The 27,043-nt window shown below is 37.9% G+C and overlaps 1 protein-coding gene across 6 annotated transcripts in view; it reads left to right on the top strand.

The window, feature by feature from the left end:
• Positions 1 to 27,043, top strand: part of CDK14 (cyclin dependent kinase 14) — a 338,936-nt gene that overhangs the window by 122,382 nt on the left and 189,511 nt on the right. For 5 of the 6 annotated variants that reach the window (XM_051612199.1, XM_051612197.1, XM_051612203.1 and 2 more), the window contains 2 exons: positions 9,098 to 9,192; positions 24,398 to 24,460. In XM_051612199.1, the coding sequence (XP_051468159.1) occupies positions 9,098 to 9,192; positions 24,398 to 24,460 (158 nt within the window). The remainder of the gene's footprint in view (positions 1 to 9,097; positions 9,193 to 24,397; positions 24,461 to 27,043) is intronic. The other variant, XM_051612200.1, reaches the window with a different exon arrangement.

A 27,043-nucleotide genomic window follows, 5' to 3' on the forward strand; every position in this document is an offset into this window, starting at 1 on the left:
CTTCCAATATGGGTTTAGATCCATAGTGTGGCTGGTGTCGTGATCTACACAGGCAATGGTGAATCTGTGCTTGAAAATTATGGGGATGTTTTTAACAAAAGTAGGGGGATAGAAATGACTAGCTTACCTTATCTAGGTCTCTTCTAAGCATCACTTAACTTTTGCATCACTTAACTTTTGCATCACTTTGCCACTGTCAGCTGTGACTGTCAGCTCTGTGAAGCTGAGAGATTTCTTCAGCCCATCTTTTCTCTTCTAGCACCTCTCCTGCTTTCTCTGAGGGCCAGCTGTTTTTTAAAGAAATATACAGGGCTTACTATTATTTGCTTAAAGGAAAATTTTTGTCCATCAAATTTCAAAGTCAAACAATGTCTTACAAGGCTTAAATAAGCACGTGTTGCTCTAGGCGGTGACATGGTAATACAGATCTTCACTGTCAGTTAAAGGTACATTTGTAAAGTTTCCAGTCATCCAGATTTAGGTTCCATTGTGTTCCAGAATGAATAAAGCAAAAATCCTGTGAGTCTTTTGTACGGTCATCTGTTTCCTCCTGGTTGCTTGCACCTTAAATTCAAGTAACATTGTTGATGAATGTGTCAAGGATAAATTACAATTAAATGACAGGGTGGGAACTGAGAAAACACCCAGAGACCACAGAGAAAAGGTAGAAGGAGGACAGCATATCTATTCCTTGTAAGCTGGGATCCTTCTGATGTGAAAACATCGTTTAAACCATATTTTCAGATGAAGTGATTGCAAAGTGGATGAACAGCAGTGTAGGCACCAAAGTGCTTTGGTGGTGGTGGTAAGGCATTGCTAGCAGTTTCTGATATGATCTCTTTCACATGATTTAGTCTGGAAAAAATTTAATCTTCACTTGAATTATCACTGGGTTTTGCTTCTGTAGTGTCTGCCAGAATGCTTCATCCCTTTATTGCCTTTTTTTTTTTTTTTTTCCATGTTGGAAATTAGTTTACAAGTTACTTGAGGGAATCTTGCAATTTTTTAGTTTGCATGCTTAGCATATTTTTGGGTGGGAAAGAAAAATTTAATACAAATCTTTTAATAGGAGCCAAAGACATCTCTCCAGAATTAAGGTTATTTCCTGTCCTTAAAAATGTTTTCAACATGCTCTAGACATGCTCTAGATATTATTAATATTCTAATTGTGCTTAAAAGTCTTGTATTTTATTATTTTGAGTTGCTTTTTAGAGTAAGCTATGCTATGACTGGATTTCATTCACTTTATTATGAAATCCTTATTCTTTTCCCATACCCACTCCAGGTCATTCTCCTTTCAGTTACAGAACAGTATGCCTTATTTTCACTGTAATTTGTTTTGTTTACTAAAATGTTTGTAAAAATAGCTATTTGCTAGCTTTCTACTGAGACTGCCTTTCTTTAACCTCTAAATCATTCCAGAAGAAACCAAGAGATGCCATGTTTGTTCCGGTGTTATTTTCCAGCTGTAGGCGAAGAGGCATGTTGAGCCTCACCCACCCAGAAGAAGAAAATTGACATGATCCTTTAAAGGCTGTTGTCTCACTCCCTCTTTGAAAAATAGCAAAACATATGCCACAAGACTTTTTTTTTCCTGCTGCCTAGAGTGTATGCTGACAAATCTGTCTGCTTTTTGTGCAGCATTTTTGCTGGAGGAAATGGCCCACTGGGAAATACAGCAAAAATATTTTAAAAAAACCAAACAGCTTTTCTGTAGAATTCCTCATCTGTAAATAGTGTTTAAAGTATGCTGGTAGGCAACTAAGTTACGTGTTAATGCAATTAAATTCTTTCCTAGGGTGCCTTTCTGTCTTCTATGTACAAAAAAATTATTCATTGCAGGTACATATGGTTAAGTGATTTCTTGTCTCATTGATGCATTGTCTCACACTGACTCAGCAGGGCACAAGTTTCAGTTATTGAGTCCCTCGTTTAGACAGCACAATGCTAATATTGCAGGTATACTCTTTGCAGCAGAGGAGCTTTATTATAGTTGCAAAGTCAATCATCCAGAAGCAGTCAGAACTAACTTTACCTGTGAAAACTTAATTTGGTCCCCCTAATTGTACTGTTTATTCTCTAATTACACAACAGCACCATGTTCACTCTCACTGTGTGATCTCTGCCTGTGTTGGATGATGAATGATTAATTTAGTTCTGTGTTCATGATGGGTGGCTCTAGCTAGATGCACCTACTGTGCATTATTAAAACACAGATGGTTTTGAGTTTTTCTGCAACTTTTAGCACTGTATTCTGACTACTTATATATTTGTTCCTTTTCTCAGCACCCCACTTGCTGAGAGTCCTTTTAGGTCATGATTTTGATGTGATTTTCAAAGTACTTGCATAGCATTGGGTAATACCAGTGTACAGTGTTGCCTGGGATTCTTTAGTAGTTGTGTACTCTCTGAGGTTCTGATAAGCATGAATGAGGATCAGAGGCTGAAATGTCCCGAAAATGAGGAGGATGGCCATAATATCAGCTTGAGTGACTTAATGTGATGCTCAGAGGTAAGGGTAGAGCGCAGGTTGATTCTCTTCTGACTTGATCCTGGTGGACTTTTAAGCTTCTCTGATGGATGGGCAAAGTCTTTCCACTGAAGCTGGACAATAAAGCTGGATCAAGTTCATACCTGGGCCTGTATAAAAACTGAATTTAAGCAACCACTTTTTCTATCTCTGGAAAAAAAACGGAAGAGCTGGAAACAGTTAATGAGTACAACCACACAAATTGGTCACTGCAGGGTAAGTTAAGCTGTGAACTTACAGGTTGTCAAAGTGTGAGATAAATTCAAGATAGATATGAAGCAGCTGTGTGCTGAAAGCTCATACCCTGGCTTATCTCACAGTAGTGACTTCAGGAATGTGTGTTTAGGAGGAGCTGAGTTAGTGTTGCAGAAGCCCCTATCTGCTTTGAGCCTTTGGCATGGCATTCTTTATTTTAGTTTATTTTAATTTGGATTTTTTAAATGTAGTTTTCTAAGTGTTTTAAAAAGCAAGTAGAAGTCTATATTCCATTTTCCAGTATTGCATCTACACTCCAGAACTACATCATGATTGCAAGCTCTTGTATGGACATGTCCTGCTTGAACTGAAATGCTAGCTGGTAGCTGTCATAGGTTGCTTGTGTCTGTAGACTGAAATTTGAAGGGAATGAGGAAAACTGCCAGTAATTTTCACTGATTCGGGCTGAAAGCAGTGTGTTGGGAATCTATGGAAATCTCTGTTTCTGATATGGTTGTCAGCAGATAATATGTGCTAGTGTCTGCAGGCTCTTGTCTGCTTCCCCCTAAGCATGAGTACTTGCTCACCCCATGCAATACCTCCTGTCCCTGTTCTGTCTTGTCTATGTGCTCTCACTTTCCATTTCCTGTAGGTTATTTTCAGCTGTGGAGTCTGTTTGGTTGTCCTCTTTCTTTCTCCTTACCCAGCCATCTTAGCTTCCACTATGAATCACAGCCCCCCGTGTCATCTCCCCTTTTCTGCATTCCTCCTTCCTTTCACACCACTGACACTCAGTCTGACCCAAAGAGGCACTTGACCAAATCTAGAGTATTTTCATGGAGATGGCAAAATATGTATTAATATTTTAAGGGCCTCTGTATTTCCAGATTTTTATTTTTAATGCTATGAGTGCATTAAAAAGTAGTAGAAACAATCCTGCTTTCACATGCTGTCTGCATCACGGGCTTGTTTCCTATACAGGATGACATATTTTTGGTTTACACAGTTTTCTCCTCTTCTATGTTGAAATGGACTGTCAAGGCAAGATAAGACTGTCTGCTGCAAGATTTGAGTAGCATATTACAGTCTTTTTCCATGAGTGTCTGACTTTAATAGGATGATGTCTCATTCTTTTTAAACCACTGCCTGTACTTGTGTCTGAAGAGTATTGGGAACAATACACAATGCATAAATTTCATTATATCTAGAACATAATGAAAGAGACATTAATTTCATATGGCAGCAGTCTTCTGTATATCTATTAGAATAATATAGTGTAGTGCTTTTCAGAGCTTATTTGATCAGCCCTTCTAATGCTTTGTTCCAGTTCAATAGGCAAAGAGGTTTCAGCAGGTTTGTGGCTTGCTTAGGAGGCTACAGTTGTAGCAAGAAGAACCTCTGAGGGTGCCTATGTGTAGTTACACATCCTCTTTTTTTCTGTGTTTCTTCTTTAATACATACTAAATTTTTTAAGTAGGAACAGGAAGTAGAAATTTCACAAATAAAACCAAAAAAACCCAACTTGGTTAAGATTTCAACCCACTCTTGTCAGCCTGAATTTCAGCCTAAGGAGGTAGATGCAGCTAATATGATCCAACAGGCAAAGCAGCCTACAGTTGAAGGTTTAATAAATCCTTTCTTGCAAGGATGTGAGGCACTATGCACTTACTTAATGCCAGACTGTCTTTTTTTTTTTTTTTTGACTTTATGAGAACTTGAATAAGGGCTATTTGTTAAATCTGGAAGAGGCTGTCATGAGGTTGGAATTGGCTGTAAAAAATGTAATTCAGCTAAATCTACATAATAGCCCTTTGAAACGATTTGATGCTTTTTCTCTTCTTTCTGTAGCTCATGGATTCTTTTGAAATTTGTTAAAATACTTCCTCCTTGAAATCTTGTAAAGCTGAGCAGTGACCTATATATCTTTATTATATTACATCCACTAAGATCAGAGAGGAAGCTGACCCATTCTGTGCATTTATAGGTGTGCAGCTCTAAAATCAATTACTTGGGATTACAAATAATGATCACTCTGCAGAATATGTCCTGTGGTGAGAAGATGGGAAGTCTGCGGTTGGTGTGGGCTTACCTAGCATCTGTGGTTTTCACTGAATTGAATTTTTCATATTAAGGTTGTAAGAAAGCAAAGCTCTTTGCTCATAGTAAATAATTTCAGATGGATGAACTGGAAAATAGCAAAGGGTAGATTTGGGGGCTGCATTTCTGAGTAGAAATTTCTGGACATTTATTACTGCAAACCCAACAATGCTGAATTCCCGTCTCTGTGCTCACATTGTAAGTAACACCTTGCACACAGGAAGTCCTGCTGTATGCAAAGTGGATGAGGACCATAAGGCACATTGTGCTCAGAGGCCAAATTTTAAAAAATTGCTGTAGAAGATGTGTAGATAGAAATGTAAGTTGATGGGGAGGGAAGCAGAGCTTCTGTAGTTTGTGCAGGCAATAAAACACATTTGAGTGTGTTCAGAAGACATGGTGAGGGAAAAAAACTCATGAATGTTTTCGCACGAAAGGTGCCTCTCCGGGAGAGCTCCGCGTGAAGAGACTGAACCCAACTGTTTATGAGAGGAGGCTGGCACTCTGTCAGAGCACCAGTGTGTCTGCAGAGTGTGACAAGCCACACAATTTCACAGATACCTTGTTTGGCTCTGAAGCACAACAAATTACTTGCTTTCACAAATTTCTGTTACTGACTAGAACATGCGTGTTTTGGTGTCTCAAAAATTAAACAGGGCAGCAAAGGTGCACAGTTACATTAACAGTATTAGATGGATGCAAACTGCCATGATGTGCTGTCTTCAAGAGTAAGACTCTTCTAGTGAGAGATGTCCTCCTAGAGTGACAGTGAGAAAGAGTGAACATTGCATGGGAGGAGTCACTTGGGAAATGGTGAGCACTGGTGTATGGTAGCCCCAGAGGGCATCTCAACTACTATATACTAAGCAAAACAAGCATTTTCATAGCTATACTTTTTAGAAAAATGACAGGAATATCACAGCCGTTGCTGTGATATTGCTACTACTATTAGGAAATCTAAGAGAGTATCAGCAACAGCAGTTGTATATTACAGTGAATATGAGCACTATGAGGCTGAGTTCTTCTGCTACTACTGAAAAAAGCTTTGAGGCCGCTGAAATATAAGACTTGAAATCATGGGCAGCTCTCCTTATCTAGAGCCACAGCGGAGATTTGTGATTTTTCACAAAGTAAGAGCAAGATGGTAAGTCAGGAATTGCAAGACTGAATTAGTTGTGGTAGGGACCATAAGTAATGTTTGAGCTTAATGGCTTTGCCATGTCCAAAGGTCCCATCTTTGCTAGTGCTGCTAGTGTAAAGTTCCTCCCTCCATGTGGCCTGGAAGCTGACAGCAATAGTTACTTTTGTTGATTTTGATACAGATACAAAAAGCTCCTTGACCAAGACAAGAAATTAGGCAGTTTGCCAGGACCTCATAATAGATGAGAGCATCCCCTTGTTGGAGGAGAAGTCCGTGATGATTATTCAAGCAAATACAATGTGTTTCCTTAGGTATGCAAATATGGTTGTTAACCCTTGATGGAGAAGTGCTGAGTCTTGGTACTTTTAGTGGCTTAGGTTGTGAACTTATGTACAAGTCACAGATATTATCATCTTGGATGTTGTTAATTATTGAAGTATGTTAAAAATTCCTCTGTTTTTACTGCTAGAATTTTCTATAAAAGAATGTGCAAACACAGGTGACAGAAAAAGAACTTGCTTGATCAAATACATATCATATTTTGTCCAAAGTGTTTTTAAAAAAATCATTTTAGCATTATTTGCTGCTGTTCCTTCTGAAAGCTCTCTGGGGAAACGAATTAAAAGTGTTGCCATCTGTTTAGCTTACATGAAAAAACGAGGGTAACAAAAGAGTGCCAGCAGTTTTGAAGCAGCATTATATAATTTTGGTTTAAAAATACATGCTAAGAATACAGTGAGTACGAGTATGTTGGTCTCACTTTTGTGAGTTGTTGCAGTGCCTTTCAACAATATTTTGGTCTTTTTATCTTAAAAAAAAGCAAGTCTGTGTGAACTTTGTGGGTGATAATCATTGGATGGAGATGGCATTCTCTGGGAGAATTATTTTGTTCTAGCGGTAGCACCAGGCACCGCAGCACTTGATTTCTCACTGAGCTCCTGTAGCAGCTGCATTAGCAGCTTCAAAGGTGAAGTCAGACTTGTTTCAGGCTGATGCTGATAGAGTCCCTGTACCCTTTTACATTCTCTTGGATGTGAGTTTCTGGGTTTTGACTTTGAATTAGTGGAGTTCATCCAGAGTTCTATCCCCTTTGAGCAAAAATTTGCTCAGAAGAGGAGGTGTATTGGTTGTTTGTTCTGAAGGGGGATGTTTCTGGAAAATACCATACCAGGCACCATCAGTTCATATTTCATTTTGTTTAAAAGCACTCCATGGAGGAAGAAACAGCTTTCTAATTTCAGGCAACTTTTTATCTGTTTTTAATTTCCTTTTTCCTTCCCCCCCCCATTTTTTTTTTTAAGCAACAAAGTTTTCACAAAGACAGGCAATCTTATTGGTCAGGGTCCTGCGGAAGAGCACAGAGGGTAATTCTCTTACATTTACCAGTTACGCTTGGTTTTTCACAATATAAATGGTTAGTGGAACTGCTTCTTATTTCCATGGTATGAAATTAGGGCAATTAAGATGATTTTGCTCTCTGTGCTCTATTATATACTGTATTTCACTTGGATTAATGGAGAACACAAAAATCTCACCCTGCAGGTGATGTTTTGTAGTTCTTGTAATATATGGCAGATATTGAATTTTGAGGCTTAAAAGGAAAGAACTGGATATTGAAGAAGATAAATAAGAGTGGGGGAAGGGACTGAAGAGGAAAGACATTATTTGCAAAGACTTTGGGGTAAGCTGTTTTCGATGTACTTTTTAAGCTTTAATGACCCATATACAGTTTTTATCAAAGTAATGGCCAACTAGAGGAATCTTAGGTCTCGGGTGATGATCTGAACAGCGAAAGCTGACAGAGATCATAAATACTATTACAGTTTGACACAGGCTGTGCTAGGAGACAGTTTTTCTGTTCCCAGTCTCTCTGCATATGTGGTCATTTGAAGCTGCTGTATGGTATTTTCCCTTTTGCTGTCTACCTGCTGCCTAGCACAAACTCCAAAGTTTTGCTGCTGAACATGCTTGTAGAGGAGCACTGATTCGGCCAGATGCCATGTTGCTCTTGTGTTGCTTCCTAGAGTGATCAGCTTGTCAGATTGATCTCTTAAAGACCAGTATGAGAAATTATATATACTTACCATAATTCAAAGCTATATGACCCCTGGAGTTAGCTCAGTCAGACAGAGCACCCTCAAAGGGACAGCAATGGGTGACAGCGCTGTAGAAGCTCCTTTGCTTCCATTTCGCCCCGTAATGAAGTGAGACACACTTTTGGTGTTTCATTATTTTCTTTGACAAAAGAAGAAAGATGACAGAAGAAAGCTCCATGTTACTCAGTATGGAAATATGCCTTTCATTTGCATGTCTTTGTATCTGGTATTTACTTGCTGTGATGATGGATAGTCCTGCTCAGATGTATGCATGAGATGACAAGGCACTGATGGCAGAATGATGTTGGTAACAGCACATGACTTGTCAGCATATATTGCTAAAATATGCCATGTCTTCTGGAACATTAAATATGGAGCATGGTATAAACATTAAATATATATTATGGTGTAAAAGAAATGTAGTGAAGGAGATCACCTGGAAGTTCACTAAGCCTTTTTTTGTCAGTAGTCTCAAAACGTGAGGTAGTGCCATTAAAAAATCTGGTGAGAAAATACCATATATTTATTCTCAAGAGTATAATAAAAATTATTCCATCAAACCTTTGCTGTGTTTGAGAGAAGGGAGAATTATTATTTTAAATGCTGTTCTTAGGATAGATGTTGCACTTTGCTTCAGAAGTGTCTCTGCTGTGTTGGATGGGAAAGATGATGTTATGAAAAGACATGCTTGACTTTGAGACAAAAATTATCCTTGAGCGTAGAAGCAAACTTTGTGTCTGATGGATCAGATGTGAGTGATTGACTCACTTAGAGGCTGTGTAAGGAAGGCATCTCTAGCCACAGCTCATTTTTGCCTCAAGTGAAGTTGAATTGTACCAATAAGCACTGAGTGGGAAGGTGTGATCTTCAAACACACTGAATGCATGGAACTCATGGACACAGAAGATACTAAAATACAATTATTGGTTGTTGGGTTATGAACGATGTAAAAAAAAAAATCCAAGTCACTAAAAAAAAAGCCAATCAAGATAAAATATTTGGATCCTTTAAAGATAACATGTATGTTTTGCTTTTCAGCTTCTCTTTTGAAAGGACTGAAACATGCTAACATTGTGCTGCTTCATGACATCATTCACACGAAGGAGACCTTGACACTTGTGTTTGAATATGTGGTAAGTAAAGTAACTAACGGTCTGGATACAGTCTGGAGTGTATCAAATTTTATGGAAAAGCTCTCTTCGCCATCAGTGGTCTATTGATCAGGCCAAAATAACCCTTTACTTTCTTCAGGAGAGTGGAGGCTATAAAGGATGATGCTTTGTAGTGAAGTGGGCTAAAACTGGAAGGCTGGACTAGACCAGATTCAGAGATGAAGTGGCTACTAGGGCTCTTGAAGGACCTTTACCATCCAGTTGGCTTTTCAAACTGGTTTCTTACTCTGCTTCCTAGTTACAGGTTGTTTATTAGAGCTTTTTCTTTACAGATGTGACCAAGTAACTTTAAAGTAGGTGATAATGTAGGGAAGAAGATCAGGACTGAAACTATTAACAGATAGTTCCTTCATCAAAAGCTTGTAACAAGTTTAAATGGCTTTTGTTGTGACTGGTTTGTGCATAGTTCTTTTTATAAGCAATTTCAGTCAAAAAATCTGAAACACATAATTTAGAACTTCTGATTTATTTATTTTTTTGCCATGTCTAATGTTATACCTACTAATTAAACTTTAATTTACATAGTACACAGTTACTTTCCAAAGTCTTGGCCTTCTAATTAATCTTTCTAGTTTTTCTAAGACAAACATATGGCATTTAAGTAGAACTACTTCACTATTTAGCTGTGGAATTACGCAATGTACTATCACAATTAACCTCCCGGTTTTCACAGATGGGTCCAAGAACATGTAATTTAAAAGAAACAAATGAGTTTCAAGAAGGTTAGATTTTCAGTATAATGTCTGTTATTGTGTTGTAGTCTGTAAGACACTGTGTTTATTAAGTATAGTGATTACTAGTTTTAATATATCCCTACTGAAGGCAGATGAAATTGTTTTGTGTGGGACCATGCCTTAATTTTTACATGATAGTGCACTCAGCATCTTGTCTGGATAAGCCATTCACCTTGTTATTTACATAGAGATACTACAGTGTAATAACGTGTTTATTCAGCTATCAGAGCCTGCAGAGCAGTTGCATGCAGTACATATTTTTTTTACCTCAGGTATAGGAACATAAATGAAAATTTAATTCCTTTTCTTAAAATGGGTGATTCTTCTGCTTTTTACTTATACACTGCATTAGCATAGGAAAAGCCTTGAAAATTCATTTTATGTAATGGTCAGTGTAGACTTCTTTGCATAACCTTACATGAAAACGTTTCGCAGTCCCTTTTATCAGCAGCTGCATTTAGCTGTATTAATCAGAACTGGTTGAGAAATTATATGTATAGAATGTTTTTTCCTAAAATAGATGGTTTTGCCTATTATACTAATGTAGAATTCCTGGATTTTACATCCAGCAGTCTTCAAAAATTCTAGCTCTCAGCCACGTTACATATCGTGTTGCTCTCTATGAATAGCACGGACCCAGACTAAGCTTCATGTGGCAACTAAATCTTCTTGATATGCTTAGCTGTTTGTTTTTCAACAGGCTGTTGTTGGGTTCAGCCCTGTCCATGGTTGCATCTTTATCTTGGTATAATAGCTACCATGGTATTTGGTAGCTATTGAAGCTGTTTCAGTGTCTCGCTTAGCACTGTTTTTTAGCAACTGATCCCAGCAGTTGGGCAGTATTTTGGTTGGTGGGCAGCCTCTCAAGGTGATGTTCAGGAAGAAGGGGAAGGATGCTTTTTTCTTTCCAGCCAGCCTAGGGACTGTATTGTAACGACATTGTAACTTTAGCCTGTGCTTTGAGATGACAGAATTGCTTAACAAGTTCTGTTTTGATTGTTGGGTTATGTAAAGTTATGGGCTGATTAAATAGCTGCTGCTCTCTTAATACTTGCAGCGCGAGAGTGCCCATGTAACCTGAATTGAATTCTTGTGAGTGTGCCTGTTACCCGTTTTTACTTTAATGATCACAATGACCTTTTGTGTTCCTTTTGTGAAAGAGCTCTCATTCAGTGCGTAATATGAATGTGCAGAGGCAGAAACTAAGGTTGCACATTTAAATCTACGATTTTGGCTGGCTGACTATGCAATATAGCTGTGTAGTTGCTGTTACTGTGATCTATATCTCTAATGTCTGGTTCTGTGTTGAATTTTTTTAACACCTCTACATGATTTAGCTCAGTAATGAGAGTGATTTGCACTGAAATTGGTAGAAATGTTAGTGATTAAAATTACACAGTGGCATACCTTTTTGAATGACTGAGGCCTAACAAAACTAAAAGGGGTTGACTTTAATTTACTTAATAAAGTGACATCATGGAACTGATACAATATTGCCATTAATCACTACTGGCTATTTCAAACATAATAAAAATCATTTGAGTGAGATGTCATGGTTAAATTAGGGATGAACAATTAGTGATCCAGGAGTTCTCAGAAAGTGGAAGCTTTGAGTCGCTATGTTGGTGATTATTCCACTGGGAAATTAATACTGATGAAATGTCTGAGGTTATCAGAGGTATTTGGTTTAAGTGCTGACCCTGAAAGAATAGAATAAAATCTAATTTCATGTAGCACCTTTTATTGCAAAATGCATTGCAGTTAAGAGTTAAAAGCTGAAAGCAGAATATCCTCTGAAAGGAAACTTAGCAGTGATTAAATTCTTTGGGTACCTCAAATAAGATATTTTTTTTAATATGGAAGTCGGTCTGATGAAAACTTTTTAACTTTAACCTTGGTGATCACCCAAACCTAGAAAAATCAATCTTTAAAAGTTTTACCTGACATTTGAAGAGCAGAAGTTCATTCTCCATATAAACATTTTGGTGGTGAGTGTGAAGCTGTACATTTCTGTAGAAGAACAGAGAAGGCAGACTTGCTCCTTTTGAATGAAATAACTTAATTGAAAATAGCTTAATATATACAGTACCTTGTTGGTAGGTTCTGATTTCTTTGTATGCATTGCTGTTTTTTACATCAGCTACGCTTATTGTTGGTCATTCAAGCATACTGAAAAGGGAGCTGAGAGCTCAATTTTGTCACTGGATGACTGAGAAACATTGCTTGTTACCTGAGGAGTTTTGAGTTGGAACTGCTTGAATACACCTCTACAAAAGCTGAAGGGCTGGTAGTCTTTTATGTATGAATGCTAGAGAAAATGGTTTCTGTGCAGCTAACTGGGATATGCCAAAACAAGACCTGAAAAGAAAATGTGAAATTTTGACACATTTTGCATATAGTATCTGAGACTGCAGTGGCTTCTAAAAGAAAAAGGTCAGTTCAGCTTTGCAGTGCAATTGAAGAGCATGACTGTTCGTGCAAGTTTTGTTCCTCTCCTCTCCAGGCTCTTTAAGTGTTAGTTTATGCAGCCTTTTGGGTATGCCAGCTGTAGTGCAAATGTCACTGATACAGCCAGTTTAGCCCAAGGAAATAAGTGTATTTGGGAAATAAGCCCAAGTGTATTTTACAGGTGAGATCTCAGACACATTCAGAGATCTTTGAAGACAGGTTCACATCTGTTCATTCTAAAATTATTATTGTCTGCGACCATTTGTTTCTTCACTTGTTTATTTAGAAGGAAGATGACTGCACTTAGAAACACTTAATTGCTGAAAGGCAGACCTAACCAATACATATTGCTAAGGCTTGGTAGAATGATAATGAAGTTTTTAGTATTATGCATAATTATGTAAGCATATTATGATCAATAAATAATTGTCCTATTCCTGGCATATAAAAGTGAGCTTGTATAGCAATACTTTACATTATGTTTTCAATATTTATGAACAAGATTTGAAACAGGAACAGATTCATTTATAATTGGAAGTATGAGTAATGAGTAATATTACTTCTGCTTCAACAGTGAAAAAGCTCCAGACTGATCTAATAGTGTAATTTAAAATGAAGCATTTTCAATTACCTTGCCTATTTAAATCTTTGTGTATGTTTTTCCTTCTTAAATATTACTTACTTTCCATTAAAGAAGAAAGCTTAATTCTTATTGCTTGATTACAGTAGCTAAAATAGGTTGTTATACAATGAGTTGGCTTAATAAAATTAATTCATTACATATTCCTCCCATATCTCGTAGGAAAAAATAGGTGTGAGTTTGTCATTTGCTGATTGGAAATTGAGTTGTATATGTTCATCAGAATTAGGAGTCACAGAGCTGAAGTTTCAAAATCTGAGATTCTGAGTTTGTTGTGGCACATCTTAGGAAAGTATTATGCAAGGAAATAGTCAACATTCATTACCTAAAAGGGTAAGAATTTTTTGCATTGAAAATTTTGAATTCCTTATAACTTGTGATAATTTGAATGGAACACTATTATTGTTTTTCTGGTTTTATGTGTTTTATTAGGGAATGAGTTGAAACTAAGCATAGGATGGCCTTGCTCATTTGTGAAAACAAACAAACAAAAGCTATATTGTTTTAGTGGATAAGAGAGCCGGGAAGATCAGTGGCATCTAAGATCTGCTTTTGAGCTCTGATCGCTAGGATAATTCAGCGGTGCTTAATACCTAGAGGAAATTAGGGAATCTGGACACATGAATAAAGGAGGGGTCTTCTGATTTTAGACTGAGAGTGAAGGTTATTTGGAGGCTGCATTACCTTATTTTGACATGCGAGTGAAATGATGGGCAGTTTTCTTTCTGAGGTGAAGGTGCTTTTCCAGCCATGGTAGGCTAGGACTGAAAGCTAGCAAAGCTTTGCAACAAGCCAAGATGCCTCCTTCTGCCCTCTTCGCAGACACCTCTGCTTGCTGTGAACGTGCCTCATCTGCCCAGGGAAGATGCAGAGCCCTTGAGGGCTCCCAGTATGGGAGCAGTTGAATTTGGTTGTTTCCATTTGCCTTGACCAGAGAAGGAGTCATTCCCCTGTTGGTTTAATTGCTGCCATGTGCCCCGGGCTTAAGTTGCAGTCAAAAAGACAAAAGAACATGGCTGAGAGGAAGGAGAGAGAAAGAAACCACCCCCCTACTATTGAGAAGAGGCAGTAAGGGACTAGTGCTGTTGTCTTTCAAATTTTAATGAGCAGATCAGAGGCAGGAGCTGCTGACGTCCAAGTATAGGTTGGAAATGCAAACAAAGTCAGCTTCAGGAGGTGGGAATTCAGAAGGAATTTTGGAAGGAAATTGCTTGGTGCTTTGCTGGGCGGTATAGATTGTGACAGACGTGGGAATCAGCAGGAAAGAAGGCATGAAAAGTTGTATTTAAATTTAAATAAAACAGTGGTAGGCTAAGAAATTTACACAGGTATAGAGGGAAGAGGAAAGATATTACTCATTTTGCCTCATCATTGTGACTGCAGAATCTCACAAAGTTTGTGTAGGCTTCATACTGAGGGTGCATACTGATTAATAGATGTGTTAAGCAGATTAATCAAGTTTTACAATGCAACAGATTGGAAGGCTATGTGTATCTAAATGTATATTCTTTGTACAATTTACTACCTCACCAAATACTGGAGATAATCTGTGTACTGAGAGATGTCAATTAGTTTTTTCCTAAATTACAGATAAAAATTACATCACTGTAGTCCATAAAAAACACACACATGTAGTAAGATGCATATGCCAGTGATAACACTCTAAGGCCACCCCCTGAAATGGTAAATTTGTACACACAAGGAAAACATTAATCAATTGGAGACCTGAGGGGGTGGGGGAAAACAAGAATGGGCAAACATCTAGCATAAAGGCTTCTGAGGAAAAGTCAAATTAAGCAGGGCTGTTTAGAGTTAGGGGGGAAAAAGGATGAGATGAGAGTCCTTAAGAACACTTTAGACAAAAAATCAGCAGAGTGACATGTCATTGCTAGAAGACATGGGTAAATCGATAAGTTTTTTCTTTTTAAGATACTATGTTTAGGTTTCTGTATCTTTTTACCAGTTAAATATGAATACATGTAGTATTTCAGTGAGGTGAATACACTGTTACTTTCCTGTATGAGGAATTGAAGAAAAAATACCTAAGTTATTGAAGTTATGTACTTAACATTTTTTAAAAAAATAATTTAAATCTTTCTAGTTTTAGTTTTTTTTGTTGTTGTTGTAATTGTTTGGGGTTTTTTCCTTTTTTTTTTTTTTGGTGTGTGTGTTTTGGGTTTTTTTTTAGTAATTGATTGTTTCTGTGTTTTAGATTTCTGGACAGCACTACCATCACTAATATTCTGGTGGCATCCCACACATTCCTTATCTTTTAATTTAAGTTATAAACTGGCATTGTCCAAATGCTTCTGAGATAAAACTTGACAGTATCTCAACTTGCACTAGAGACTGTTCAATCTAATTAAACTTTTTTCTCAGACTCTTTAATAATGTGGGTTGTAATTGCTGTTTAATTGATCTTAAAATGAGAAGCTCTGATTTATTCAGTGCAGACTGAAAAACCCCCAATCAAACAAAACAACAGGCTGTTTGGAGAGTGATGGTTGCCATAGTTCTAAATCTTAAAAATAGATTCTTCTTTTCTGAATTAGCAGTATGCAGCTTTGTACTAACTTAATCGTAACGATAACAAATACACCCATGAAATCTTGAAAAACAGAAACTTTGGATTATGGCAAAATAATAATGGTAACAATAATAAAAATCCTGGAGTCAGAATGAAGAGATCAGTAATTGCAGATACCTTTATGTTTATAGTTTTATGATATAAATAATTGAGGAATGGTGAATAAGAGGAGCCAAGCTTGAGTAATAGACAAAGCTAACACTTGAAACTTAAAAGGCCCTATTCATTTTTCCTTGTTTTACTACTTTGATAAAGAGGTTATGATCCATGGAAACATCATTTTTCTTCTGTGTACCTTGCAGTCTGAACTGCAATATTCCCTATAAAATTTTTATTATTGCTAAGATTATGCATGGACAGTTGGGATCAGGAGGCATGGCAGAAAATAGTCACTTGGTCAGTGTAAAGAGAGGTCTACCATAGGATGCTGAAGCTTTAGAAAAAGTGTTTGTGCTGCTTTTTTCCTGCCCTGAGGATGGTATGTTTTTTGTAGCCCAGCATGCCACCATAGCAAAGGCTCCTGTGCCAGCTCAGCTTGTGTAGATACATCTCTACCAACCATGGCCAGCACTGTGCCAGTATTAGGTCCCTTTCAACCTTGCTTTCTATGATTCTATGGTTCTAATAGTGTGGATTCTCAATGCAGTGTGTCTCTATGTAGATTGTCAGCCTCCCTGCCGTGTGCGTGTTCTGCCCATGTGGTCCTGGAGGGAGTACTCTCACCGTGAGCTCAGGGGTATCTGCTGTGCCCTGAGAAAGGAGTTTTTTTTAATATGTGGACATAGTGTATATAATGGTCGGAGCTGTGGAAGCCTAATGACTTAGCAAGTTAAAGAAAAAGTGCAAACGCACATCTGTGTGGGCACATGTATTACAACTTGCTCAGCTTGTAAAAATTATCCCAGCCCTGTTGACTTTGGGAACTAAAAGTCCATCATAGTTTGCACAAGCTGATGATCTGCTGCTAGGTTTTGATCACACTAAAAAAGAATTCCTACTGATTTTGAAATATCATTCTTTTGTTAAAATAATCTCACTGAATTGTTTAATGTGTCTGATTATCTGATTTACTAAGAAAGCAAGGTTGATACAATTATTAAGGTGGCCAAAGAATAAGTAAGAATACAAACTGGCATCGTTAGAAAACCGGATTGTCTTGAAGATCTCTTAGTTCATTCGGCAGTTCTTTCTGCAGGAGCGTGTCTCTCACTTGTCAGAGTCACAGACCTGGTTGTTCTTTGTGGAATGAATAGAGACTTGATGTCAATAAATAAATATCTATTTTTTTAATAGCAGCGGAAACTCAGACAACTGAATTCCCTTTTCTCTCTAGGATTTTCAGGTAGGTTTGTATATGTTTTATCTATTCCCCCGCCACTCAGCCTCCTTTTTTATATAGTATTGTTCTGGTATTTTGAAGTATGTTTATCTTCTTTGACAGTGTGAGAGAAATCCAAGGCACTAGAAACATCTGTTAGCAAAATTGTTTTCATTAAAGGTGTCTTGTGGGTTGTTTTTTTCTTTCTTGAATCCCTCATATGTATCTTTTCCCTGCTGCTCAGCCCAGCTGGTGCTGTTACCTTCTGCTAGTTGTTTAGGTATCACCCCTAGATAGCTCGTAGGGAATTTTTTGTTAGCATGGCCAACACTGCATTGTCTCGTAGGGGGAAAAGATTGAATTATAAAAAGCTATAGAAACACTTTAAAATGAGAGTCTATGACGCTTTTGAAAATACCAGCAACATGAAATCAGTTTAAACCATGGCGCAGTAATCTGCAGAGTGCTTAGGTTGTAGGATACATGCCATTTAAATAGAATTAACTTTTCTTTGTTCTCTTGTCACTTCAAATATTCCTACTGCCTGTGCTTTTATTGGTAAATTATATTATCGGTTTAAGAATTTGTTGGTGACAAAAGGGAAAGTATTTTAGTCAGTAAAACTGCTAGGGCATAAATAATTTGTGCTCTCCTTTGAGCAGAGAAGAATGGCTCGCAACAGCCTCGCTGCCTCAGTGGAGCAGCACAATCTGTCTGCTGCATGATGGCATCGCCGGCAGCCAAATGCTCCCGTTTTTGTTTTAATGGAAGGGTTCTTTCACATTGCTGGTTTTACATGATGGGAATGCAGTTGGAAATGCTTCCTGTTCCATTCACAAGCCCCAGGCTCTCTGTGCATTTCAGCCTCAAAAATGACAGCTGAAACCAATTAGGCAGAATTATGGGACAGCTAAGTCACATGGAGATTTATCATGGCTGACGAAGAGGACGGAGAGAGAATGTATTACATAGGAAGTATAAGTGACTAATTTAATTAGGAGAGAATGACAGTCACATTATTATTAAGGAAAAGGGCTCACAACGTAGAGCTGATTTTATGTCACTGACCATGCCTTTGGAAGGGGATGTCCTGCCCTTTGTCTGAACATGTTTGTGTTTGGTAGCACAGCCTACGATTTCTGAGCAAGACAGTTGAACAAAATAGTTGATGTTAAAGCAAAGCACTGAGCATCTGAGGACACTGGTAACTTGTGGTTTACGTATCCATAATTAGAATTCGTTCTTCAAGAGGAGAAGGGAGGAGTCTGAACCATCAGCATTTGTCTGATTTTTTTTTTTAACATTCTCTCTCTTCCACAAGTAGGATGCAATGTATATAAACCTTGCTTTAGCTGTATAAATATCAGCCTGGATTCTTTTCCTTTCAGCAGATGCTTATACACAGTATGCTCAGAAACATAAACACACATGTGTCTACTAATATAAACCAGAGACTTGCTGAGTGGAAATGACCTTCATACACTTACATACTGCCACAAGTTTAAAGCAGAACCCCAGTTCATTTCTTCATGTGAGCCTGGAGACAATATTTCATAAGGTAAATGAAACTTTTAGCGGTATTGTCATGGTAGCTGATGGTGTGAGAGAGAAGTGAGTGAAAAATGTTAGAGATTCTGAGCAAGCTTGCATTTAAAATTTTTTTAAACTGTGTTATTTTTTTTCTTGTTCCTTGATATTAACTTAATTTTGCTTAATCCTTTCATAACTTTGTTGATTTTTATTTAAACTCTGAGCAGTTATGTTGGATAAGTAACATAATCTGTCCTTCACTTTAATGTACCTGAAGGAGCTGTGATACTTGTCTCCATCACAGGGAGGAAAATATTTGAGATTCATTGAAGTTTGTGTCAAAAATGGGCATTGGCTGATAAGTGCCTACATACAGTTTGGAAAAAGGAGAATGGTTAAGCTAGCATAGCTGAGTCTGTCCTGTTCCCTGTCCTAGGAGGCATTGTGCAGTCTCTGGTATCACCAGAACTCATGCCATCTGCCCCAGGAAGGGTCAGAGGTTTCCTAGTGGAGGTCTAGTTACTTGAAATGTGCACTGAAGAAAGGGTTTATGTCAATTCACAACCCTGGAGCAGTGATCTTCTGACATGGTGTAGTAAAGTAAAATTATTTTAAGAAATAAGAAGTCAAAGTCTGTCTCAGGTTGCCTAAATTTATTTGTAATTTCAGCCAAAATGACCAAGATATCTTAAGGCTGTAGCTGGAGGACCTTACTGTAAAATTCAAGCCTCACAGCATGGGCTTGGAATTTGGAGAATGGGTAGGCTTTGTGCTGTGGGTGGCATTGAGCTATTATTTTGAAAATTGCCCCAGATTTGTTCAAGTGCTAGGCTTCAAAAATACTGTCCTTTGTACTTAAGAACTATGTATTTGAAGATTTCCCTTCTCCTCTCAAAGTCTTTTCTTTTGTCTTTCACTTCAAATGTTGTGGACTGCATCCCTGGAGGAAGTGAAATTGTTTCCAGAGGGCACAGTAGCGAGAGGAGAGATCTAATTGTTAACTCAAAGCACAACAGATTTTGCACAAATGTGCAGTTGTGTTAGTGAGGTGGCAAAGTCAAGTTATTAAAATTAGAGGATGCCAAGCTAAAGATGGCCTGTGCGATCTCCTTTTGCTATTCTTGTGGAAGGGCCTGTTGTGCAGCTCTGCAGAGGACTCTGTGGTGAAGGCATGTGGTAGTTGTTGAACTTTTCTTAGTTTTTGTGGATGTTGGAACTCAGCTGTCTTCTGGGGTTCCTGCCTTATTCACAGTATTGTTTCAATATAAGGCAGGTAGTACTGCTGTGGAGAACTGGGTTCTGCCTCTGCTATATTGGGAAACATCATCAGCATCACAAGTTGCTGTCACTGCAATTCAGACATGACTGACCTGCTCTTCAGCATGAGTCTCAGTCTCCCTTGCAAAACCACTGTACGCTCACAGCTGCAACTGAAGTCAGGCAAAACACAGAAGGTGAAGTGGTGCCAAATACTGTGGAAAGTCAAAACCAAAGTGCTTTAAATAGAGTTGCCCAGATCAGTGATACTTAGGACTTTTTTCTCTTTGCTTCAATTCCCTACTTGATAAAAGGGAATAATGCCACATCTCCTCTGGATTGCTATGAAGTTATTTTATGTTTGTGAAGCATGGGAATACTGTAGCAATAAGCAGGGCAGGAAAGCTTGCAAGATTAATATTTCTGCCTTCAAAGTACTAAATAAGCCAGAGACTGCAAGTTGTGTGAGAATAGGAAAAAAACAACAACATAAAAACAGCACAGCTGTTCTGTAATCAAGTACCTCCTGTTCTGTGCAGTGAGTATGTCTAATTCTGTGAGAGGAAAAAAGTATGTGATCACATTACACATTTAAAAAGTTACCATAATGTACATTCATTGGGCAAACAAAAGGTTGGATAAACCCCAGTAATTCTGGACTTTCCTAGCTTTTGCATTCTTCACTATGGAAGTGAATTTTTCTCTATTCATTGTTTTTGTGTAGCTGTTGTGAATAGATGAGTGCTAGCAGATTTTATTTTTTACATATAGGTGTAAATAAACTGGTGGAGTACATATAGTTGTGGGTAAAACTTAAGCAGGAATTAATGGAATTTTAGACTTATGCTGAAATATTGTGAGTTCTGTCAGTGTGGGATAACTTGTGGTGATTTATGTGTGTTGGGGATTAACAGTATGGCTGACAGAGTTGTTAAAAGCTCAAAGCAGAATTGGTCTAGCCAGGTCCACCTAGGATCACAATGTGCATGACAGGTATTTGCAATTACTTGGACTGTGCTGCATTCCCAGTGTATCCTGCTTCCCAGTGAGATGTCCTCACCCTCTGACACTGTAGAGAAAGGACCATAAAGAGTGTGTTGGTTGGTTTGTTTCTTGTCTTCCTTCCTTGTTTTCACATAGTTTTATGTTGTTTCCAATACCTAATTGTATCGGGGATTTTCCTTTAGCGCGTACGTTTTGTTAGATCAAGGTGGTAACCATAACAAAGCCCCTGGTGTCAGAGGATGGCATGCTGTGTCATGCTGTGTTTGCAGCCACTGCTCCACCTGGGAGTGTGTTGCCTTCTATGTCAAAATACAGCATGAAAGAATAGTCTGTTCATATATATGGTACTAATTTCATGGAATACCTTTAGAAAACTGCTTTCATCCAGCTTGGTCTCTGTTTTCTCTTTGAATGCCTTCCTGAAATTTGCATTCATGTTGTCTTCTTCAGTGTCAGTTGAGCACACAAGCATTGGAGCAGACACTTGCCTGCCAAAAGGGAATACAGGTTTAGAAGTAGCTGTCCCTGCAGCACTGTCAGCTTTCCTGGCTATACTAATTTTTAATTCAACATGCATTGAGCCCCTACCTTGGGAAAGGAAAAGCAGCTGATGCTGCCATTTGCTTTACCACTACCTCCTTTTTTTTTTTTTTTAAAGTGAGGAACAGTGTACTGTAACTTTGTAAGCTGCTTTCCCAGTTGCTACTGTAGTGTTTACTAGTCTACTAGTGTTTACTTTTACTTGTTTACATATGAGAAGGACTCTAACTTAGTTTTATGGGGGCAAAGACTTTCCATTTCTGTTTACTGTTGTAACGAAGATTTGGTAAAGCTTTCTCTGTGTCTGTAGCATGTGTGTGGGGAAAAAAAACAGATGCCAAAAGGCTTCTGCACAACCAACTCTGTAAGGTTTCCAGGGTTCTGCAGAAATTGCTGCTTACATTGAATTTTAGGTGAATGTGAGCAATTGGTTTTTTTGAAGGACAGAACTATTGATGCAGAAGGTTATACCAGACTCCCAATGGTCCTAGTCCTTGGGGTACAAAGAAGAGGCGAATGATGCATAACACGAACAGGGGCATTGTTGATGTTCATGTATGAAGGAAATGAATCCAAATAATAAGTGGGATGTAAGTCTAGAAAATGGAGTTAGCCTCACAATTCATTAGAAGTATATTGGAAATAAGAAGATGACTTACTGCTGTTCCTAGTGACATTACTCTGGAGAGGATGTTCTTAGAAAGGTTTTGGTGGATGGAAAGGTGCAGATGGTGGGCAGCTGCGGTGCTGTGGCTTCAGCGCTGGGACCTTCACTAGAAGCATTAGGTTTTTCTTCCTCTGGTCTGGTTGCTGTCAGCTAACCAGTTGCAAACTGTAGAAATCAGTAAAAGGTGAAGGAAGTGCAGTAAGTTTCCCACCTACAAGGTTATCTGTCACTCACAAAGGCTGGAAGACTGAAGTGCAGGGAAATGCTAATTCTCCTCTTTTCAGCCAGACTGTGCGAAGGAATGTGCTGTGCTTGAGGGCTGTGACATGTCTATCTGAGGCACCATGATAGAGATGAGACAGCACTGCCTTGGTCACCCTGCTGGGGTTTCTAAAGTGAAATCTTGGGCTTTTTTTTAAACATCTCCCAAGCAGTTGCAGATGCTCTCACTATTCAAATATTTGCATTTAAGTTAAAGAGAACGTGTTATTCCTCCAGGCTGGCATTTCTCTTCAATAACAGATAACGCACTAAAATGGGGAGAATCCCCCAAACTTCTTATTTGACACCAGCTGTCACATGTAGGTGATATTTTGTAGGCTCTTGTGCTGGGATTAGTACTCAAAAACTGTCCATTTTTTCAAACTGATGACAAGGCTAGCAGATGACTTTGCTCAAGTGTGTTTCCTTGGTGGTGGTACAGTAAAAGAATACAAAACTGGCTAATGCAGTGATACTGAAGGATGAGTGATCTGTTTTTGGCATGGCTTATTGGCAAACTAACTGGGAGAATAGAAGAGGAATACATACCTGAAGTGCCTAAAGATTTTACAGAAACTATGAATAAGTCTTTAAAGTAAACACAGACTTTATACAAGATGCTATTCAATGACAGTTACTATTCACTGGCAGAGGTGTATTTTTTCATTTTCTTTGTAAATGCATTCAGTGATATGTTAAAAATTAATGAAAGTAATACTAGCTGTAGTGTGTGTTTTGGAAGAAGCTACGTTGTGTTCTATTTAGTGTGCTTTGCCTGTTTGGGCATAACCTCTTCCTTTGGGATACTCACACTGTTCATTTTGGGATTCTGCAATTTCCTGCAGTCAGGGCTTGCTCTCATGAAGCCGGGTAAGAATTCCTGACAAAAAAGATGTGCTAGTGCACAACCTAATTGTCCAGTGCATCTTATGTCATTGCAATGTTAATTCTATATGCACAGTGTGTTTTCATAGTTTATGGCTACAGAAGATAAGATTATGTAGAATGGTTGTTGCTAGCACAAATTTTGTATCTTAGAAGTGAAATTTTCCTCTGTATCCATATCACTCCACAAAAGAGCACTAGAACATGGCTCCAGGACTCAGAAATGCTGCAAAGAAACCATTCTGCTATGTTAAAGGCAGCTTTTGTCCAAAACTCTCACCTTGAAAACTGCCTATATTTAGTTGGGCTGTATGTGAGGCAGGTATTGCCAAGTAGCTTTTCGAAGAATGCTGGATGATTTTTGCCAGATATATTCAGAAACCAGATGTGGAAGGCAGGGTCAGTCTCTGGAGTTTTTGGTGGTTAATCTAGTGCATATTTTTGTGTTGTTTATTCTGAACATAATTCCAGAAGCTGAGTTGTGCAAGCAAATGAGAGAAGCAATATGCTGCTTCTTTGAAAGTGTGCTGCTGGCTAGTAGGAAAGGGAAGAAATGCAAGAGAAAAATTCAGAGAAAATAGTGTTGCCATTGGAAAAGCAATAAATAATTATTAATTAATAAATAATATTGATCTTTACATTGCAAACCTGCTTATTTTCTGCAGTGATTTTTTGCTATGTTTGCAGAGAATGTAGACATCTATGAAGTGAAAACTTAGTTTTGAGTCTTGCATGAAGCTGTTTTTGAAAGTAGCTGTAATTATGCATAATGTGTGTTTCTCTTTGAGCTGGAAAGTATCATTCAGTAGTCTGATATGTTTCTGAACAGTTTCCCGCATATGCAATGCCTTTCAGATTTATTTTCTATACTGTTAAGCCATTTTAGTCTAGAATCACCTCAAAACCATATTTAAAAGGCAATGTTTTTAATGAGAGTAGCATTTAAAATTCTTTCTCTCTTTAGGTTCTTTCTCTTCCCTCCAGATATTACCATTACAGTGCTGATGGTGATATTATCTTTACAAGTTATAAAATAACACTAAAATTCAAGTAATGAATTTACCATATACAGGATGTTAAAAAAAAAGGTTACCTTTGGTGAATATTCATATCAGTCAAATTACCCAGGTTGTTAAATAAAATGGAGTGCAAATGTACAAGTGTGCATGTGCACATGTGAGGCTGAAAAATCTACTTATTTTCCATTTGTTCTGTCCACTCTGACATAGAAGGGTATTTATTGCTGCAGTCCTATAGATATTAATACACTTTTTTCCATCTGACTTTCTTTTAGCACACTGATTTATGTCAGTACATGGACAAAAACCCTGGAGGGCTTCATCCAGAAAATGTGAAGGTAAGAGTTGAAAAGACCACACATGCAAGGCAAACAGAGTAACAGTAACTATGTAAAATGTCATGTCACTTGTTTCATAGAAACTTATTATTAGCTAAAGGGAGAATTATTGGTATATGAAATATTTTTTATTTAGAAAAAAATTGAAAGTGCAAGTGTTTGAACATTTCCACAAAAAGACTCGTGAAGTCTTTAAAATTGATTCAGAGCCAGAATATATGTAAGTAAATACTATTTCAGTGTTCGTAACCCCTCCCCTCCATTCCAACATTTGCTCTTAAAACAAGACAATACTGCCCTATAACCCCTGAGTATATTTGCTTTAAGCTGTCAGTGCTAGATCTCCGGCAAGGTAGGTCATTGTAGGTTCACCAGGTTTTAAAGGAACTGTGATGAATTCTATGAGCGTATAGAAAACTTCCCTAATATTTTTGCTCACTTACTTTGAAGACTCATTTTCATAGCTGATCTCTCTTTTAATTTTTATTTTCCTTCTAAGATAGATACTGAGAATCATCACATGAAGAAGGGAGTTTATTAGCAGGAGTTAATGGAAAGATAGATTGGTAGAAACTTGATCCAGTTACTTTCTGGGAAGTCAGCCAAACTATTTTATCATCAAATGGAAGCCAATCAGACATGCAGAATGTGTCGTGTGTGTATAGATCACTCAGATAATATTTGTTACACTTGTCTTACCCTTTGACATCAGTCCCATTGTTGTTCTACTTTGGAAGTGTTTAAATCTTCACTTGTTATCCTGAGAGTTTTATTCTAATGTTTACTTTCTTGAAATTGAGAAGTTCATGGAATGAGTAAGTCTCTCTTTTCTGGAAAACTCTGAAAACCTGTTTGGTTTAAGAAAAGAAAATATTTAAAACAGAGGAAAGAAATATTTTTCTTACAGTAGCTGGTCATAATTGTACATCAACTGGATTTATAATGTAGATTGATTAATTTTCTATGTTCTTTCACTGAAAAGTGGCATCTACAACACAGGAAGTTAGATGAGAACAACTGCCATCTAAAAAAAAAAAAAATCAGAAAAATTCTTCCTTGCTGAATATATTTGGCCAAACTGAAAAAAAAAGAATTAAAAAAATTATTTTGGGAAATACATGATGTGTATGCTGCAAGATGGCATCTTCATAATGTTCGACTGTCACTCAGACATTTTGCTAGCCCGGCCCATGGATCTCCCCCCAGTGCCAGCTTCATAGTGCCCCTTGTGAGGGTGGCACTTGTGGGCAAGGTGGGACCTGCTTTTTGACCACTAAAACTTGTGAACTTTCTTCACCACTCAGTTTCCTACACAGAGTTTCATGTGCTAAATATGCTTGTTAAAACAATGAGTTTATGCTTTTTTCCCTGTGTGAATAGTTTTACATTCAGCTCTTTGAAGTTTGGGATAATCTGAGACTGGCTTTGAAAGTTCTTTGTGCTGCTTCAGATTCGTAAGACTACTCCAAGGCTGCAGTGCTGTATAGCTCAAGATCTAATACACAGTAGTCATTGTAGCTGTAGTTGATCCCCACTGAGAAGACATCACAATTCATATAACTGTACTTTTCCTTGATCGTATCAGGTCCCACTGAGCTTGTCTTTGAGGAGGACAGGCATACACGGATAATTGGGCTTGCTAATGCATCACTCCTCTAAATCCTGACATACCCATCTTTTAAAAGAGGAGCTGTGGAGGGGATTGCAGCAGCAGCATTTCCCTTTCAAATTTTGCTGCATGTATTCCTGTGGCTATCTTTACCATCTAACAACAGTGTTTAGCAGCAATTCTGAAGCTTAAGGGCACTTCAGAAATATTTCTTTGAGTAGCCAAGTGTAAGTCCTGATGTACTGCTAGTTCAAGCTTTTTGAAGTCCAGATGGATTATTAATAAAAAGGAAACTGGAAAAAAAAAAAAAAAGACAGAAAAAAATTGGGAAGTTGGACCAGATGAAGCTACTCTACTACCATGGAAAATACCATTGGAGAATTAATTTTTTTTTCTTTCCTACTAAATAATATTAATTAACATGGATTATATGTATTTAGTAGACTCTCTTGCCAGGTCAGCAGCAAAGGCTAGCCTTAATTCAAAGCAGTAATTATTAAAACCTAGCATGATGGTTTGAGCCTCTACCTTTTTAAAACTGAATCAATCTGCCTGGGTTTTTCAGTGAAATACCTGCTCTCAAGCTATAAGTGGCAAATACCTGCTTAGCCCAAAAGAGTGGTATCTTCAGCTGGGAAGACAGGAGTTGGAGAGAGAACTCAGACGTATAAACTAAAAACTCCCAGACCTTCACCAGCATAAAAACTAAAAGCTTGTGCTCCAAATAGAGCACATAGGAAATAAGATGGCTACTGCATAAAGTGTCAATGCTTTGTTGCATTGAACTCAGTTTGTTGACTTGTGTAATTGTGGTTCTGACATTTTGCCACCTATTTTGTTTTTAGCTCCTGGACAGAGTTGTCTGTCTGGGGCTACAGCTGATTTTTAAGGGTTGAGCTGAGCCATGTTAATTAGCCTTCTCACCCTGCCAGCCTCTTCTTACTAGAGGTTCTTCAGGAATTTCACTTTTAGTC

The sequence above is a fragment of the Apus apus genome, chromosome 2 (genome assembly GCF_020740795.1).
Source record: "Apus apus isolate bApuApu2 chromosome 2, bApuApu2.pri.cur, whole genome shotgun sequence".
In the NCBI taxonomy this organism is placed as follows: domain Eukaryota; kingdom Metazoa; phylum Chordata; class Aves; order Apodiformes; family Apodidae; genus Apus; species Apus apus.